At 40.1% G+C, this 17,604-nt stretch overlaps 1 protein-coding gene and 1 long non-coding RNA gene across 11 annotated transcripts in view; one reads left to right on the top strand and one right to left on the bottom strand.

Annotated features, from left to right (window-relative positions):
- LOC107560004 (leucine-rich repeat and immunoglobulin-like domain-containing nogo receptor-interacting protein 1) overlaps positions 1–11,736 on the top strand; it is a 107,776-nt gene extending 96,040 nt beyond the window's left edge. For all 10 annotated transcript variants that reach the window (XM_016244056.1, XM_016244057.1, XM_016244053.1 and 7 more), the window contains one exon: positions 9,334–11,736. In XM_016244056.1, coding sequence (XP_016099542.1) covers positions 9,346–11,193 — 1,848 coding nt within the window. In that variant the 5' untranslated portion in view covers positions 9,334–9,345 and the 3' untranslated portion in view covers positions 11,194–11,736. The remainder of the gene's footprint in view (positions 1–9,333) is intronic.
- On the bottom strand, positions 6,449–13,203 carry LOC107560005 (uncharacterized). The gene is made up of 3 exons (XR_001605682.1): positions 12,587–13,203; positions 9,712–9,714; positions 6,449–6,460 (listed from the first exon to the last, which is right to left on the bottom strand). It is a non-coding gene; the product is annotated as an uncharacterized lncRNA (long non-coding RNA).
- Positions 13,204–17,604: the final 4,401 nt, after the last annotated feature.

Here is a 17,604-nt window from a genome sequence, read left to right as displayed (position 1 = left end):
GATTGCTCTTCGGCTGGATATCAACACACCCATTAACATAAACTACGCCAGAGCGCATACACACCTCACGCACCGGATGCCGTGCGCGCGCCCAAAGACAGTTGGACAGTGGTGTATTAGAGGTAAAAAAGTATATAAATACTGTTTGTTTTCTGGCACAAACCGATCGTTTCATGTCTTAGGACATCAATGTGTCGTCACGAGCCGCAGGGTTTAATTTGGATTTGTCTGTGCATGTTTTTTTTACTCTCATAGATTTTGTTACCATTGCCATGCATTATACGACTGATAGACTGCAACAGTTAAAGTTAAAAATCATCAAATGTGTTCTACTGAAGAAACAAAGTTACCTACATCTTGGATGCCCTGAGGATAAGCAGATAAACATCAAATTTTTATTTTTGGATGAACTATCCCTCTAACTACCGAATACTTTACAATGCCTTATCCTGGGTGAACGTGTTCAGTGTGTTCACATCCAGCTAATTCTGACAACTTAACATGCTAGCATTGTTTTGAAACACGGTAGGTAGCTGGTTTCTATTTAGAAATTAGCCACTGTGTTAAAAAAAACCCAGCAAGAACTGGTAGCTGGACAAGCTAATTACCAGGTAGCATGTTCCAGAACATCTACCTGGATTTTCCAGCAGGGAAAAAACTGACAGCAGGGACTGAAAATGACTCAGTCAACTTTTACAGGTTATGTACTGAAGTTACATAACACATACATACAGAAAGAATGACGTCTGTTGAAGCATATTCTGAAAAACTGTAAAAGGACACGAGCGATCACCTCGTTTTAGGTTCTGCATTAAAGTAACACCTGTCTGTGAAAACATATGCGCTCCTTCCTTTTTAGCTAAATAAATTTCTCTCGCACTCCGAATACATGAAAAGGGAGACGCTTTGGGGAACAGTGAATGAGTCATGAGATAGACTGAAGCGAGAAACCCACACACTCAGAAACACACACACACACAAAGATGCTATAGGATGGTTTCCTAGTGCGTATTATGTATTATACAACATTATTCATCATTTTGTGTCTTTTGAGGTCATACCAGATCAGTTTGTGTGTAACGATGAGAAAAAAAAACTAAAATATCTGGTCATTACAATCATTGTAAAGATTTCTGAAGGATCATGTGACACTGAAGACTGGAGTAATGATGCTTAAAATTCAGCTTTGCATCACAGGAATAAATTAGATTGTATATCCAAACAGACCATTTTAAATTGTTATATTTCACAATTTTACTGTATTTTTGATCATAGTTAAACCCTAGGCTTCAACACATTTGCTTTCCTTTCTTAATGTTAAACAAATTGCCCCAAAAAATTGTAGTGAAAACTGCATGACTGCTGACCGAGGGGTCTGAAGAGGTCAAGTGGAGTCAGTCGGGAGTCTCTGTATGCTCCAGTTAAAGAGGGAAACCTGCTGGTCATGTGCATGTGAATTTGCCCATGATGCATCAGACTGACAGCACTTATCTCTTAATGTCTCTGTTCGGCAGATGCAATGCAAACAATCAATTTCCCAGCGTGCATTTCTGCATCACATCTCCAGCATGCAGAGCATGATTACCGGTTCAAAACACAATTTCATCCCTGTATAGACTTGATCAGTTGTAATTTGAGGTTTCTGTAGCTATTGGCTCTCTCTCTGTGAATCTAAAAGACATTTTCTCCAACAAATTGAAACAATTTCACAAAAGTTTGAGAATAAAATCATAGCTAAGCCAAGGTATGTCTGAGACCATGTAAAATGCATAGTTCACCCATAAATTAAAATGTTGTAATCATTTACATTTTGGAGCCTGACAGCCTCTGAACTAGCTTTGTTATATGGATCACTCAAGCCAGCCTCCGCTCACTCTAGGCCACCGGCCGCCGCTCACTCAGCCCGCCCGCCACTGCTCACTCTAGCCCGCCGTGTGTGACGCTGTGTGTTTCGTTGTGAAAGTGAAACTACTTTGTTTGGCCTTCCAAAAGAGGACGTGACTAGAAATCAGTGATTAAGTTTTATTTACAACACTGTTCCAGAACAGTTCAACCCAAATATTCAGATGTGTGCAGCACATTTTATGGAGGACTGTTTCCTGATCCTGGTACAGTAGACTACAATGCCAACTGTTCTGACTCACAGACTGTAAGTACGTTTTTTTATATTTAAAGAATTTGCCACTGACGATTCAAACGTGAGTTTTTAGCAGTGTAGAGTAGCACTTGTTGTTTGTCATTTCTCCGATCACAAATGCAGACATGGTTTTATGTTTACGTGTCGCGATACAACGCAGCACGTAAAATGACAGTATAAGTCATTATAATCCGTAATTATGTCCCCACTGGATGCAACACATGCCTCGTTTATAATGGGTTTTAATGTTTTTGTCTCGTCACTCCGGCTGGGACACGGCATCACAATATGGTAAGGGGCGTAACATTTCCGTCACACGCTTGAGGTATTCGGCCAATCATAATGCACTGGATAGCTGGCCAATCACAGCACACCTCGCTTTTCAGACCGATGAGCTTTGTAAAAATCTACGCATTTCAGAAAGGCGGGGCATAGAGGAGAAACAATAATCTACAGTATATGGAAAATAATGTGTTTTTTTAACCTTAAACCGCATAAACACATTTCATTACACCAAATACACTAAATAATGTTCTTTTTAGCAACATCATATGACCCCTTTAATCCAAATCTATGACATTCCGCGCTATACTGTAAATGTAGTTTTTATGACTGGATTCTTTGTTTTCCGCATCGTAGAAATCATAGAGCCCTATACAGAATTAACAATACCTCAAATTATAAGTGAAAAGTGTGCTATTTAATTTTGAATGACTTTTAAACAATGTAAAAATTGACTTTTGTGTATCAGAGTTTCAAGTCATTAGCTTAGCGACATGTTAACGTCAAACTCTAGTGGAATCAGCTATAAGTGTCCCTTTAAGGCAAGTCAGTTCACTTAATGGCCAGAAAGGGATCGTTAATGGAGTTTCTGGCCATTAAGACCGTATCAGATCAATTACTTACGAGACTCAATTTCTGTTAGGTTGCTGCACTAGAAGCTAGCTTGCTTCGTATATGATAGACAGTGAGGCTAGGATTTGCAGTCTAGCCTATGTTTGTGTGTACATCCTGCTTTTAAAACCCTCATCTCACACTCAGCGAGAAAACCTGCCCTGTGTGATTGATTCCTCAGCGCTCAGACATCTTGTGTGTTGGACCTCATTATTCCAGATTCCAGCTGCCATTGTGGACTCGTGTTGATGCTTCTTTTCCTGCAGCTTCAGGGTCAATGTGTCTCCCTCCCCTCAGAGAGAGAAAAACAGAGAGTGACAGAGCGGAGAGAGTGGAAACCGGAGACGTTTGAGCTCTGAGGAGCTGTTAGGACTGTTGGATGGAGCTAGTTTTTCTGGGAGGAGATGTTTTTAGAAGGTCAGCGGCAGATCTGAAGCTCTGAATAGAAACCTAGTGTACTGTTTGCACTCCCTGAGCCAGTTACTTTCCAGATGCAATAATAGCGGAGAGGCAAGTAGAAGGTCTCTAATGAGGGAACACTCAGTCACACTCTGCTGATTCTGCAGCAAGTGCAACAAATAAATGAGCAGATTCAGCCACGGACCATGAGAAATGGAGTGCGAGTGTGTGTGTCTTAGTTCTAGACGTGTTGCGATCTTGAACACTGTGTCCTGTGCACAAATGTTTTAAATGAAAGATATGATCTCATTCCTGATGCTTGTTTTGCATTGAAATGAAGGCGTTCTGTTGCAGCAGAGTGTTGTCACTGGTTTGTTGGTTGTTTTTACCTTCAAAGGCTGACTTTAAAGAGGAACCCAGAGGAACATTTTGTTGCACAGATGTTGCTCATTTACACCTCGGGAGACTTAAGGGGCATTTATACAACACCATTTTCAAATAAAAACAGAACTCCATTTGGCTGTTATTTTACACAACAATGCCGCCAACGGGTTTCAAATTTCAAGTTTTTGAAAACAACACCTTTAGTACGCGATGTAAACTGCAAAAATGCAAATTTGTGAAAACTGTAACATCTCGTGTATGTGTATTACGTATTCAGTTTATAGGTATGTGTGCAATGTTATATCGCCAACTACTGGCCTGGCATGCATAATACAGTGTTTTTAGTGGCTTTTGCAGATCCATGTGAACGGGGAATGTTTTGACAACCTTGTTGTCCGTACGCGAAACGCAAAGCAAAAACTTTTACATTTTTAGTACATTGTTGTCATTTAGGTGAACTGTAAATTTCATGCCACTATCGTCACCAAATAGAATTGTAATAATAATGCAACACATTTCCTGAACACTCGCCTTGACTTCCATTGGTCAGATTAATTGATAGCCCCACCCCAATCTCATGCCATTGATTGAGACTGGTCAGGTTTTCTCGTTGAGTGTGAGATGAGGGTTTTAAAAGCAGAATTTACACACAAACAAGCTAGACTGCAAACCCTAGCCTCACTGTCTATCGTGTACGAAGGAAGCAAGCTACTGGGGCAGCAACCTAAAAGAAATGGAGCCTCGTCAGTTGGCTGGTCCGGAAACTTTCCAAAAATTTCAGAAATTTTTTTAAAAAACCCTGGAAAGTTTACAGCATTTCTGGAATGTTTCCAAAATTTACCAGAAATGTCCACTTCTTTGCAACCTTACTCTTCACATCCCGATAGCAATCACTGTGGTCTAAATGTATTTATATCATCTGTGGAAGGCGTAAGACCATAAAATGCTTGTGTAATCATATCTCTCGGTTCAAGGGCTATGATAGACTGTCCTACCTGCCTGTCAATGTATGTATTTGCATACCTCTGTGCACCCTGTTCACGCAGGCACGCCAAGTAATCAGCGCATTCCATTACGCTAGAATAAAAGGCATTATTGTAATATTTAGCGGTTTTTACTGTAATGTTTTCTCACTGGTGAATGAGACATGAAATAATCTGACAGCATTGCATTCATCCCTCCGCCAGCACCGACTCTCATCGTGCCACTGGTTATCCTTCGGTCTGCCTATGCGCGGTCATGTGTTTTGGAGGAGACAGCAGCTTTGGAGAGTGATTTGCAGGGAGGGTGGGATCTTATGATTTGAAAACTAGCTTGCTATTGCTAGCCTTTCTGAAATCACCTACCCCACCTTTAAAAATCATAAAGAGAAATTAAAATCCACTCTAATGAGATAATTATTCACATATATTAGAAGTGCAATGCTTTAAAATTAATGGATGGCGACTTTTTTTCAGATCTCTGATTTTTAAATGCAGGCTTGGTATCTTGTCAAATCAGCACATTTTGAGACATTATTGATATTTTCTGAATTTCTTGAGGAGAAATGTGTGATATTACTTAGCAGTTTGTTTCTCCATTTATTTATACTTTCAATTGTGATATTAATGAGCTCTCATTTGATTTTTGTCCCTTGAGGGATAATTTTTCATTTTATGAATTGGCAAACAATCTGTACTTGATGTTTTGGTGAACGGATTCAGGAGATTTAAGTCATTTGGAAGACTCAAAGTCTTCTACATAGTAGCAGCAGAGCTTCGTTATACCAATTAATCAGATTGATTTACGGATGAGCCGGAGTTGTGTTATTCTGGTCCAAGTGTGTGTTTAACTTTGTTTGTCCTGTGAGGTGTCTGTGTGCCGAACTGACCTACATGAAGCTGAGGTGAACTAAGTCCGCCTGCATGTGTGTTAGTGCGCCTTGCGCGTGTGTGTGTGTATACAGGATTAGCGAACAGGCTGATTCTGAACTAGATTAGACTCTTAGCTTGCTGTTCCTTTAGCAGTGACAGATGTGAGGAGGATTCTGCTGCTCAGGTATTTAGCTGCCATCTTTTAGTGGGATTGTTGCCGCTGGGAAACAACGTCCTGCTCCAGACTGCAGTAATTCAGTCTTACTGTGATAGTTTCAGATGCATCATATATATATGATAGTAAATGATGCAACAGATGGAAATATGATCGATCACATCAGAATAGACCAGATGCAACTTTGTCATGTTCATTAGGAACTCTCTAGAGCAGGGGTGCCCAACCCTGCTCCTGGCGATCGACTGTCCTGCAAAGTTTAGCTCCAACTCTAATCAATTTATTTTCTGATGACCAGACAGCAGTGATAGTTTTTTCATGTCAGATTCATATGAAGAACATTTACATATGTTCTCAGGTTTTGGTAGCACACACTGTAAGCTGCTTAATTTGCTTTGAACAGAACCCAGCCTCCCCTCAACAGTGCTAACAGTTTAACACAGGGCCTCTGGGCCACATGCTGAATGCTTCCAGCCAAACTCAACCCTTCAGTGGCTTCATTATTGATCCTGATGAACAACTGGGGCTCACAGTTAGATCACTGCAGTTTATTCATTACAAATCAACAAATTACAAACAAAAATCCAAATTGGCCTCTCTTGAAATGTTTGTGAATCACTTCCTATACATATTCCTTTAGAACTGGAAATAGGCTTGTTGACTACCTGAATGTATGCAGATATTTATGCACACATTTGTAAGTTCCACATACTGTAAGTTCCTTATCCATATAAATATTTACTCACATAGTTGTGAATTATTTTGTGAAATAGAGTAGATTGCATATATGCCAATTAATCAGAGAATATTTTACTTTTAATTTGCACTGGGAATTTGCTAACAAGATTTTTTCTGTTTTTAGCTTCTTGTAACACGCTCATCTTAGAGATATATGTAATGTATTTTGTGTTTGTGTGGGTGGGTCGAGTTCTTCTGCATACCAATGACTCTGTTTAATGGTCATTGTGTTTCAAGATTTGTGATTCCCTAAATAACCATTTTAAGGCTCTCAAAAGCTCTACAAGTTCTTCAAACTGAAAAGTCCTTTGCTTGTGGGGGGTCTCTGATATCAGCATCACAATGCATAATATTTACCAGTCTTTCAGGGCAGAAGCAATCATCAATGGCGTCAGGCTTCCTAATGCAAGTTGTACATCTTTTTTATGATCATTTCAGAATCAGAATCAGAATCAGAAGAGCTTTATTACCAAGTATGTTTACACACACAAGGAATTTGACTTGACGACAGGAGCTTCCAGTGTAGAAGAAAGTACAAACATAGTGCAGACATACATGATAGTGTAGACATACATAGGAATAACACAGTAGGGATGTAATATAAAACTAATATAATAAGAAAAAAAGAAAAATTGAATAATGTACTATATACAGAAATAGAAGTATAGGAAAAAATGTAATTGTTTAGATAAATGTAAAGATATGTTTATTAGTGTACAGATAGATATGTTATTTACAAAGTGTGCAGTTTAATATAAATATACTATGTTAGTTGTGATGGGTGATGTATAATTATGAAAGCTTAATTGTTAACAATTAAGACAGTGATGTTGTGTTACACGAACAGGAAATGAACATTCTCAATAGAAGTATTCCAGTGCTGTGTAGGTGGTTATGAACCCATAATCAGAGACACGACAGGTTGGCAGAGAATAGTGTGACAGCAAATTTTTAAAAAACCTGAGATATGCAAGCTCTGTTCCAAAACCCAAGTGAGCTGCCTACCTAGACAGCATTTTAAGGCAAATGTATATGTGCTATCTATGCAAAAACTTTTATGAATTATTAAAAATCTTTCTTAGATGCATTTTAGCTATATTCTATATGTATCATTGACGGATAAGGAAATCCCAGAATGCACTGCAAGAAACTCTGTGGAAAAACTCCAAAGATGATCGATCAGTAAAGAGATACAAAAGGCAGTTGAATTACAATTACAAAACAGCCATTTGTAATTTTTATGGGACTGGCTTCCACTGTCATCCGCATCCAGCTTTGTTTTAGCTGAACAAAACAGCTCATTTTGCTGCTTGATTTTGCAAATTGGTGTGTCTTACTCTTTTATTTTATGTATTATCTTGATTATGAACACACTGGTTTGTAGTGCAAACAGTTTTACCGTTTACTGCACGTTGTTATTCTTCTCGTTATTTCCGTAGAGCGGCTAATTAACCAGAAGTATCGCCCATAGGCTTACTTCTGCGTTGAGGAATAAGGTGGATAGTATGGCATCATTAGCTTAGCAACATGCTAACAGCAGTGCTTAGTAACATGCTAACATGTGAAGTTGCTGCCCGTGTAGCATTCAGAATAAGTCCCTTATGAGGTTCTATTCGGATGATGTCTATGTAGGCATGGTGGCTAACTAGGTTTTGGAACAGTTTCCACTTAAAGATGAATTTCCGAAGATTGTATAACAAGTCTGTTTTATCTTGTAGTTGTGTTTCTGCTGTTATTTTGAAGTCTTTTATCATGGTCTAAGTGCATGGAAGACTCAACCAAACCAAAGCTAAGAAGCTAAACCTCACAATAAGGGCAGTTATGCATTAATAGTGTTTTTTCGCTGATTCAGGAAGCATTAGAATCTCTGTGTACAGATCTCAGTGGTCAGCATGTCTTTTAGTAATTCATCAGAGAGCGAGAGTGTTTCAGATCAGTCTTAAACCAATTCCTCGTCTTTTGGTCTCTCTCACGGATGGCATATGCTAGCTATTTTATGAGTGCACCTGCTGACTTCCTGTGAAGTGGATTTCTCCTTGAAAATTGTGGAATTTTATAAATCCACACATATGCCTCCATGCCATCGTTTCATATGGATCCCAGACATGGAAGTGCGAACACTCTTAGGATTTGAGAGTGAAAAGGCGGGTTGGGACACAGAAACAGCCCTCTAACTCACTGCTCAGCTGTGTTAGGTGCACCAGAGGTTTAGAGGATTCATAAATATATTATGATGGTGATGTAACCTTTGCAATGGATTCCAAGTCAAGTCCCTGAGCTCAGTTAGCGTGAGTGCTACTGTGTGTTAAAAGCCTTTGAAGTTGAACTAGCTGGGCTCAAAAAATAAAGGAGATAGATTCCAAAAGTGCCGATTCGCACGGTTATGCAAATACACGCCATTGGCTCTTCCTTTTCACAGTTCTGAATAATCCAACAATCCTTAGTACAGTAGTTTTATGAGCCTATAATGTAATGAAACACGCAGTTGACACTTTGGAAATGGAAAATGATTTCTGCTATATTAGTCAAAGTCTTAGTAAAACGCTCTTTTACTCTCTCCGCTCTTTCAATGAATAGTATTCAATGAATACACAATTCACTCATGTTTTAGAGCCATATCCTGCTCGCCAAAGAAAATAACCCACTAGAAGTTCAGTCAACACTGTGTGGTATAATTGTTTATTGATTTGGATGCCTTGAATTTCATATTTTATAACTCAGCACTCTTTTTCTCTTTTTCTCCCTCTGTGCAGGTAACCGGTAGGATGGTAGCAGGGGAAGTGAGTGGGCACAGCTTCCTGGTGGCATGCTGGCAGCCCATTCTGATCTTAATGCTGGGCACAGTGCTGTCTGGCTCTGCCACGGGCTGCCCATCACGCTGCGAGTGCAATGCTCAGGAGCGTTCTGTCCTGTGCCACCGCAAGAAGCTGATGTCCGTTCCAGAGGGAATCCCATCTGAAACACGACTCCTGGACCTCAGCAAGAATCGAATCAAAACCATCAACCCAGATGAGTTCTCCACCTTCCCGCAGCTGGAAGAGCTGGAGCTCAGTGAAAACACCATCTCGACCATTGAGCCAGGGGCCTTTAACAACCTCTTTGGCCTGCAGACTCTGGGACTGCGCAGCAACAAACTGAAGCTCATCCAGCTGGGAGTGTTCACGGGCCTCAGTAACCTAACAAAGCTGGACATCAGTGAAAATAAGATCGTAATTCTGCTGGACTACATGTTCCAGGACCTCTACAACTTGCGCTCTCTGGAGGTTGGGGATAATGACCTTGTCTTCATATCCCACAGGGCGTTTCACGGCCTCAGCAGCCTGGAGCAGCTCACGCTCGAAAAGTGCAACCTGACTTCTGTCCCGACAGAGGCCTTCACGCACCTGCACAGCTTGGTCACGCTGCGCTTGCGAAACCTCAACATCAACAGCATCAGAGACTACAGCTTCAAGCGGCTCTACCGTCTCAAAGTGCTGGAGATCGCCAACTGGCCCTACCTGGATACCATGACCACCAACTGCTTGTACGGATTGAATCTTACCTCCCTAACGATCACTAACGCAAACCTGACATCAATTCCGTATTTGGCCTTGCGGCACCTGGTTTATCTTCGTTTCCTTAACATGTCCTACAATCCCATCCAGATGATCGAAGGCAACCGGCTTCATGACCTGCTCAGACTGCAAGAGTTCCACCTGGTGGGCGGTCGACTGACGATGATTGAACCCTATTCCTTTAGAGGACTGAACTACCTGAAAGTCCTCAATGTGTCCAGCAACTCCCTTAGCACCCTAGAGGAGTCTGTGTTCCATTCGGTGGGGAACCTGGAGACCCTCGCATTGTATGACAACCCGCTGGCTTGTGATTGCCGTCTGCTTTGGGTTTTCCGACGCCGCTGGAGGCTCAACTTCAACCGCCAGCAGCCAACTTGCTCCTCACCCGAGTTCGTTCAGGGAAAAGAGTTCAAGGACTTCCCTGACGTGCTGCAACCCAATTACTTCACGTGTCGCAAGTCTAGGATTCGAGACCGGAAACCCCAGCAGAAGTTTGTTGACGAAGGCACCACCGTCCACTTTGTCTGCCAAGCAGATGGAGACCCGACACCCGTCATCATGTGGCTTTCCCCACAAAAACAGTTTATCACCACGAAAACGATAGGACGGCTCACTGTTTTCCCGGATGGCACCTTGGAGGTGCGCTACGCTCAGATTCAGGACAATGGGACATATGTGTGCATTGCTAGCAACGCCGGTGGAAATGACACCACTTTGGCCCACCTACACATCCACAGTTACTCGCCAGACTGGCCCAACCAACCCAACAAAACCTTGGCGTTTATCTCCAACCAACCCAACGACAATGGAGCCAATGGAACAAGAGCAACAGTCCCGTTCCCATTTGATATAAAGACGCTAATCATCGCCACCACCATGGGCTTCATCTCCTTTTTGGGTGTGGTTCTGTTCTGCCTTGTTCTGCTCTTTCTTTGGAGCAGAGGCAAAGGCAACAGCAAACACAACATTGAGATAGAGTACGTCCCGCGCAAATCGGACGCTGGGATGAGCAGCAGCGGCGCTGATGCCCCTCGGAAATTTAACATGAAAATGATATAATCCAGCCAAGGAGCTCAAAAGACCCTTTCAAAAACAGACTCGTAAAGACAAAAACAAGAGATCCCCTACCTGAACAACCTCTGGCTCTGACGAGCTCCCCATAGAGGAGGGGTGTTTTTCCCCCTTTCTAAAGATGGATGTGCGGCACAGGGGTCGGTGCTTTTGTTCAATATTGAACATGGGAGGGGGAAAATGTCCTCATGTGCACTCCTCTGTGATGGCCGCTTAAACTCAGCCTACGGGGACCAATATCTTTGAGAGAGGATTTTGTTTTAAAACACTTCAGTTCCTGTGGATGTTTATGGGCAAAAAAACATGGAAAAACAGGAAAAACCGAACCTCCAAAATGTTTTGTGTCGACCTCCAGAAGGCAAAGGCAGAGCATCCTTCTCCCTGCTGTCCTGCTGCCCGCATCCTTTTTTTGTTATTGTTTGTTTGTTTGTTTAACCCATTCTTTTCTTGTTTTCTACTTACATGAATAGTTTTATGACAGAATAACAGTAGATAAATCAGGGGTGAAAAGCACATTTAACAAACCTAACAGCTGCCCAAATTCGTCTTCTACATTGTGTCTAACAACAGAATGTGGAATATAATAGATTGCATTTCTATTCCCACCATAGAGAAATATGTGTATAGTGCAACTTTCACAGCACATTTCTTTCTTTGTATCTGTACTCTGCTGTTTGGTTCTCATTTTGCTTTCGGATCCACATTTTAATGCATTTGTTGGATAAGCCGAGGGAATTTTATGACTCAAGCATCTGGATAAGCAAGTACAGGTTGTTTATTGTTGGATTAATAGCTTGGCAAGTGAAAGCAGCGGTAATTATGTGACTTTTGTTGTGTGTTTTGCTTTATGTAGAAATGATCACTGTAGCCTGCAGTGAGCATTTCTGTAGTGCCTGGTCAGGTTTAGACCCATTTAACGGCACTGCAGCATCACATTTTTGTATAACAAACCCATTCCAAGTTTTATTCACCTGAGAAGCTACACCGAGAATGTATAGCTCTATCTCAGAGTGTGTATGTGCGAAAGCTGTTCCTAACAGAATCAATCATTTCATCAAAAGGTGAGAGTGTTAATATGCTCGACAGCACTCAATCACCTTCACCTGCGGCTGCTGTTCGGTCTCACACCTGTCTTACGGTCTCGCGCCTGTCTAATGGTCTTAGTCTTAGACCAGTCTCATGGTCTCAGATCAATTTTTCTTTACATTATATGAAGCGTCGGTGCCCAAAGAAACATTTTAAATGCTACCCAGCACATCTAAGGACTCAAACGGTGCTGGTTTGTTACGATGACAGATGTCTACATGCAAGAGGGGAATTCACTAAGAATGAGCGCTCTAGGATAATGTTTCACTTCTATTTCCACAGGAGGTAATAGCACAGTGTTTGTGAATAAACTGAAAGTAGGCATGTTTTATGCTGAAAAGAGAGCACAGTTGCGCAGTGCTAGATAGAGACCGGTTAAAATGGACTGGTTAGTGAGTATGAAGCAGGTTTTTGTGCTGAAATGCAACAGTTAAATAAATTTGCTCCACAGTCCAGCTGTGTTTTAAGTGTGTGTTTAATCTGGGCCAAGCAGGGCAGGTGATTTCTGTGGAAGGACGCTGAGCTGTGTTTATGCACTGGATTTTGCTCGGGTGTAGATGGGTTTCGCCTCGCTAAGTGGTTTGTACTGCTGACTGGGGCTGCAGATGGAGAAGCTGCACAGATGGTTTAACGCTTACTGATCCACTTTAGCGTTAATCTGACACATGCGCGCGCACGCACACACACACACACGCACCTGAATCTTTCTCTGATCCTCTGCCTCTGTGGTCTACCTGCTGTTTTCATCCTATTACGTCGAATAAATCTTTATATGACCTCTGCCCTCTCCGACATTCAGCCCAGGACGATAATGTGCATTAATGTGGTCCATTATATTCTTTTATACTAAAGAAAAAAAAACGGAAACCTAAAAAGGTGAAAAAATCTAGTATGAAAAATGTTTAAATTGTTCTGTGCAATAAAGGTAATATGCATTTTGTTTTCTTTCTTTTTTTTAATTAACAATTTTATTGATGTTGAATTGTTGAAAACATGGTATGTTGTATTAAACAATCTATGGAGATTTTTAATCAAAATTGTGCCTTGTTTATTTTGCTCTGCAGGGGAAACTTTGGCGTTTGCGCAGTTAATGTGAAATAATATTAACCAGCAGGTAAGAAAACAGTGTCATTTTATCATAATGGGTTTCCTGTGTCCCTGTCGGAGTCATTATGGTAATGCAGGACCTTCTGAAAGTTGTAAAGTTCTATGTAAGAGCTGAGCAAGAACATTTTTCATTTTCTCTGAATAATAGGGTTCACACATACAGTGATAGCACATCTAAGGACTCAAATGGTGCTGGTTTGTTACGATGACAGATGTCTACATGCAAGAGGGGAATTCACTAAGAATGAGCGCTCTAGGATAATGTTTCACTTCTATTTCCACAGGAAATTTGCTCCACAGTCCAGCTGTGTTTTAAGTGTGTGTTTAATCTGGGCCAAGCAGGGCAGGTGATTTCTGTGGAAGGACGCTGAGCTGTGTTTATGCACTGGATTTTGCTCGGGTGTAGATGGGTTTCGCCTCGCTAAGTGGTTTGTACTGCTGACTGGGGCTGCAGATGGAGAAGCTGCACAGATGGTTTAACGCTTACTGATCCACTTTAGCGTTAATCTGACACATGCGCGCGCACGCACACACACACACACGCACCTGAATCTTTCTCTGATCCTCTGCCTCTGTGGTCTACCTGCTGTTTTCATCCTATTACGTCGAATAAATCTTTATATGACCTCTGCCCTCTCCGACATTCAGCCCAGGACGATAATGTGCATTAATGTGGTCCATTATATTCTTTTATACTAAAGAAAAAAAAACGGAAACCTAAAAAGGTGAAAAAATCTAGTATGAAAAATGTTTAAATTGTTCTGTGCAATAAAGGTAATATGCATTTTGTTTTCTTTCTTTTTTTTAATTAACAATTTTATTGATGTTGAATTGTTGAAAACATGGTATGTTGTATTAAACAATCTATGGAGATTTTTAATCAAAATTGTGCCTTGTTTATTTTGCTCTGCAGGGGAAACTTTGGCGTTTGCGCAGTTAATGTGAAATAATATTAACCAGCAGGTAAGAAAACAGTGTCATTTTATCATAATGGGTTTCCTGTGTCCCTGTCGGAGTCATTATGGTAATGCAGGACCTTCTGAAAGTTGTAAAGTTCTATGTAAGAGCTGAGCAAGAACATTTTTCATTTTCTCTGAATAATAGGGTTCACACATACAGTGATTTGCAACGACAAAATGACTGGAAGCCATTGGGTGCTTCTTATCAAAATAGAACATCTTGTTTTTATCACAAGTGCATCTAATTTTCGATCAGATTTTCAATAGATGTGAAACTTCCATTGACACTCATCCAGCGCCTTTTAGCAACCAACAGTACAGAAACCTCATGACCTCCATGATAAAATCACATTATGTGTGAAGGGGGCTTACGAAAATGACTCAAAATAAGGAGATTTATTATAATTAGAAGCTTAAAGGAGAAAAGAGCCTAATACTTATCCTGGTTTTAAGAGTGGTCATTGTCTGATTCTAACTGGAGCTGATGACCAGATAGATGCCTGCAGGATCTTATCAGGGAACACACAGGAAACCAGGTGCCACTGAAATTATATTATGCATTGTGTAGAACTTTTCTAGAGAACTTTCTAGAGCTTTGAGAGCATAAAAATAAATTCACCTCCTCGTAGTACTGGAAATAATTCCGTAATCACTTATCAAAAGAGGAAAAAAAGAGACGGGCAGAGAAAATTATGGTTTTCTTTAGAGATGCAGAATCATCCGGAAACTCCCAGAATGAGGCACTCCGACTAATTTATCTAATGAATAGAAAATAACTGTTTTGGGTTTATTGGATGCTGACTGACGCATACAAACAGAGACATCTCAGATTCGCTCTCTCAATGTTGTTTTCATTTCTGATTTCCTCTGACAGGCGTGTTTCACGATTTCACTGTAGAACCGAAGATTAAGGTGTAATTATCCATCTGAAGAGTGCTCATTTCCCTTCAAAAGACACCGGAATAGACCACTTTTAAAATCATAAAAGCTTTTATTTTATCGTCATACGCATATGAACAGGATTTAAAGATGGCCTCTTGACAGGAATGATATTTCCTGCAGGTTGGGTTTGCTTCAGAAATTAGAAACGCATACAGACGTTCTGTCAGTATTGTAACACATTCTCACCTGCTTATTCTCACAGATTTTTTATATCACAGACAGAAACTTATTTAAACACCCACCACCTGTCAATACAAAGACGACTCCGAATCAAAGCTTCACTTACTGTAAAATACAGTAAAGTTTAAGTAAACAAGTTACAGTAAAGATAGTTACAGTAAAAATTACAGATTACATGATGAAGTAACAATCTAGATTACTTATTTCAGGTAATGCATTCTGACTACTTTTTAGATTACTTTTAGACTGAATTTACTTTTACCTTGAGCAATTAGTATGTGAACATGCAACAGAAACACTTAAAATGATCACATGCTATAGCTTATGTCACATGACCTAATAATGTGCATTATAAATTGGCGTTGTCATCCAAATTATTTGTTTTTAATCCAATGTTCATTAAAATGCTTTAACGTTAAGCTGTCAACAAAAGAAATTTGCAGCTCATATTACTTCTAACATTCTAAAAGGAAGTTGCATTGCATTGTGGGATACAGTACTCCGTGCTCTGTTGTATACTTCACGTTTTATCAAATATAGAGTCATCTGTGCATTCAGTGCATACTAAAATTCAATATACAGTGAATTACCTATAGTTCATCCTGCACAAATAGTGCAAGTAGCATGTAAGCATGCCGTTGCTAACATTAGCTGCCGTTTTTGTCCTCATGAATGTACTTGAAGGGGAATCACACTGAATTTCATCTTTTAATTCTCTTTTCTAATCATTTGGGTGTAGTGGAGAGGATGTGAGTGCAGTTTTAATATATTAATTATCTCCAAAGTTCCTGTACCCGAGGCCAACATGTTGCATAATTACTGACCTTGTGTAGCTCTACCTGCGCTGTAAGCTACACGCTCAGCACTTTAAAATGTCAAACATGCTAGAGGAGATGTGTGAACGACAGAAACTTATGTAAACCGCCACCACCTGTCAATACAAAGACGACTCCGAATCAAAGCTTCACTTACTGTAAAATACAGTAACGTTTAAGTAAACAAGTTACAGTAAAGATAGTTACAGTAAAAATTACAGATTACATGAAGTAACAATCTAGATTACTTATTTCAGGTAATGCATTCTGACTACTTTTTAGATTACTTTTAGACTGAATTTACTTTTACCTTGAGCAATTAGTATGTGAACATGCAACAGAAACACTTAAAATGGTCACATGCTATAGCTTATGTCACATGACCTAATAATGTGCATTATAAATTGGCGTTGTCATCCAAATTATTTGTTTTTAATCCAATGTTCATTAAAATGCTTTAACGTTAAGCTGTCAACAAAAGAAATTTGCAGCTCATATTACTTCTAACATTCTAAAAGGAAGTTGCATTGCATTGTGGGATACAGTACTCCGTGCTCTGTTGTATACTTCACGTTTTATCAAATATAGAGTCATCTGTGCATTCAGTGCATACTAAAATTCAATATACAGTGAATTACCTATAGTTCATCCTGCACAAATAGTGCAAGTAGCATGTAAGCATGCCGTTGCTAACATTAGCTGCCGTTTTTGTCCTCATGAATGTACTTGAAGGGGAATCACACTGAATTTCATCTTTTAATTCTCTTTTCTAATCATTTGGGTGTAGTGGAGAGGATGTGAGTGCAGTTTTAATATATTAATTATCTCCAAAGTTCCTGTACCCGAGGCCAACATGTTGCATAATTACTGACCGTGTGTAGCTCTACCTGCGCTGTAAGCTACACGCTCAGCACTTTAAAATGTCAAACATGCTAGAGGAGATGTGTGAACAATGTTTAACAGCCCTCTGGTCAGTGACACATGCATGTTAATTATGTTAATATTATGTTAATGTGTGACTAGATGATGAATGAACGGGTGTAACGAGGCCAGATCTGATGGAGGAGAGCGGGACAGAGGTGCAATTAAATCTGCAGTGTGCATTTTAAACCAGCGTAGGTGTTTAACTTTATAAAATTACACATTTATTACCTTTAAAGCCAACTATAAACCTACAACTATCAAGCTACAACCATCCTGGAAGCGGTTTGAAGAACTTTGAGAACATTCTAGAAATTCATTTGCTTAAGTACTTTTGAGACATGTTTTAAAGAGTGTAATAACTCCATTGAATTGAGGTACATTTTTCT

This window comes from Sinocyclocheilus grahami, unplaced genomic scaffold (assembly GCF_001515645.1).
Source record: "Sinocyclocheilus grahami isolate Dianchi unplaced genomic scaffold, SAMN03320097.WGS_v1.1 scaffold707.1, whole genome shotgun sequence".
Classification (NCBI taxonomy): domain Eukaryota; kingdom Metazoa; phylum Chordata; class Actinopteri; order Cypriniformes; family Cyprinidae; genus Sinocyclocheilus; species Sinocyclocheilus grahami.
This window is presented reverse-complemented; position numbering and strand designations above follow the sequence as displayed.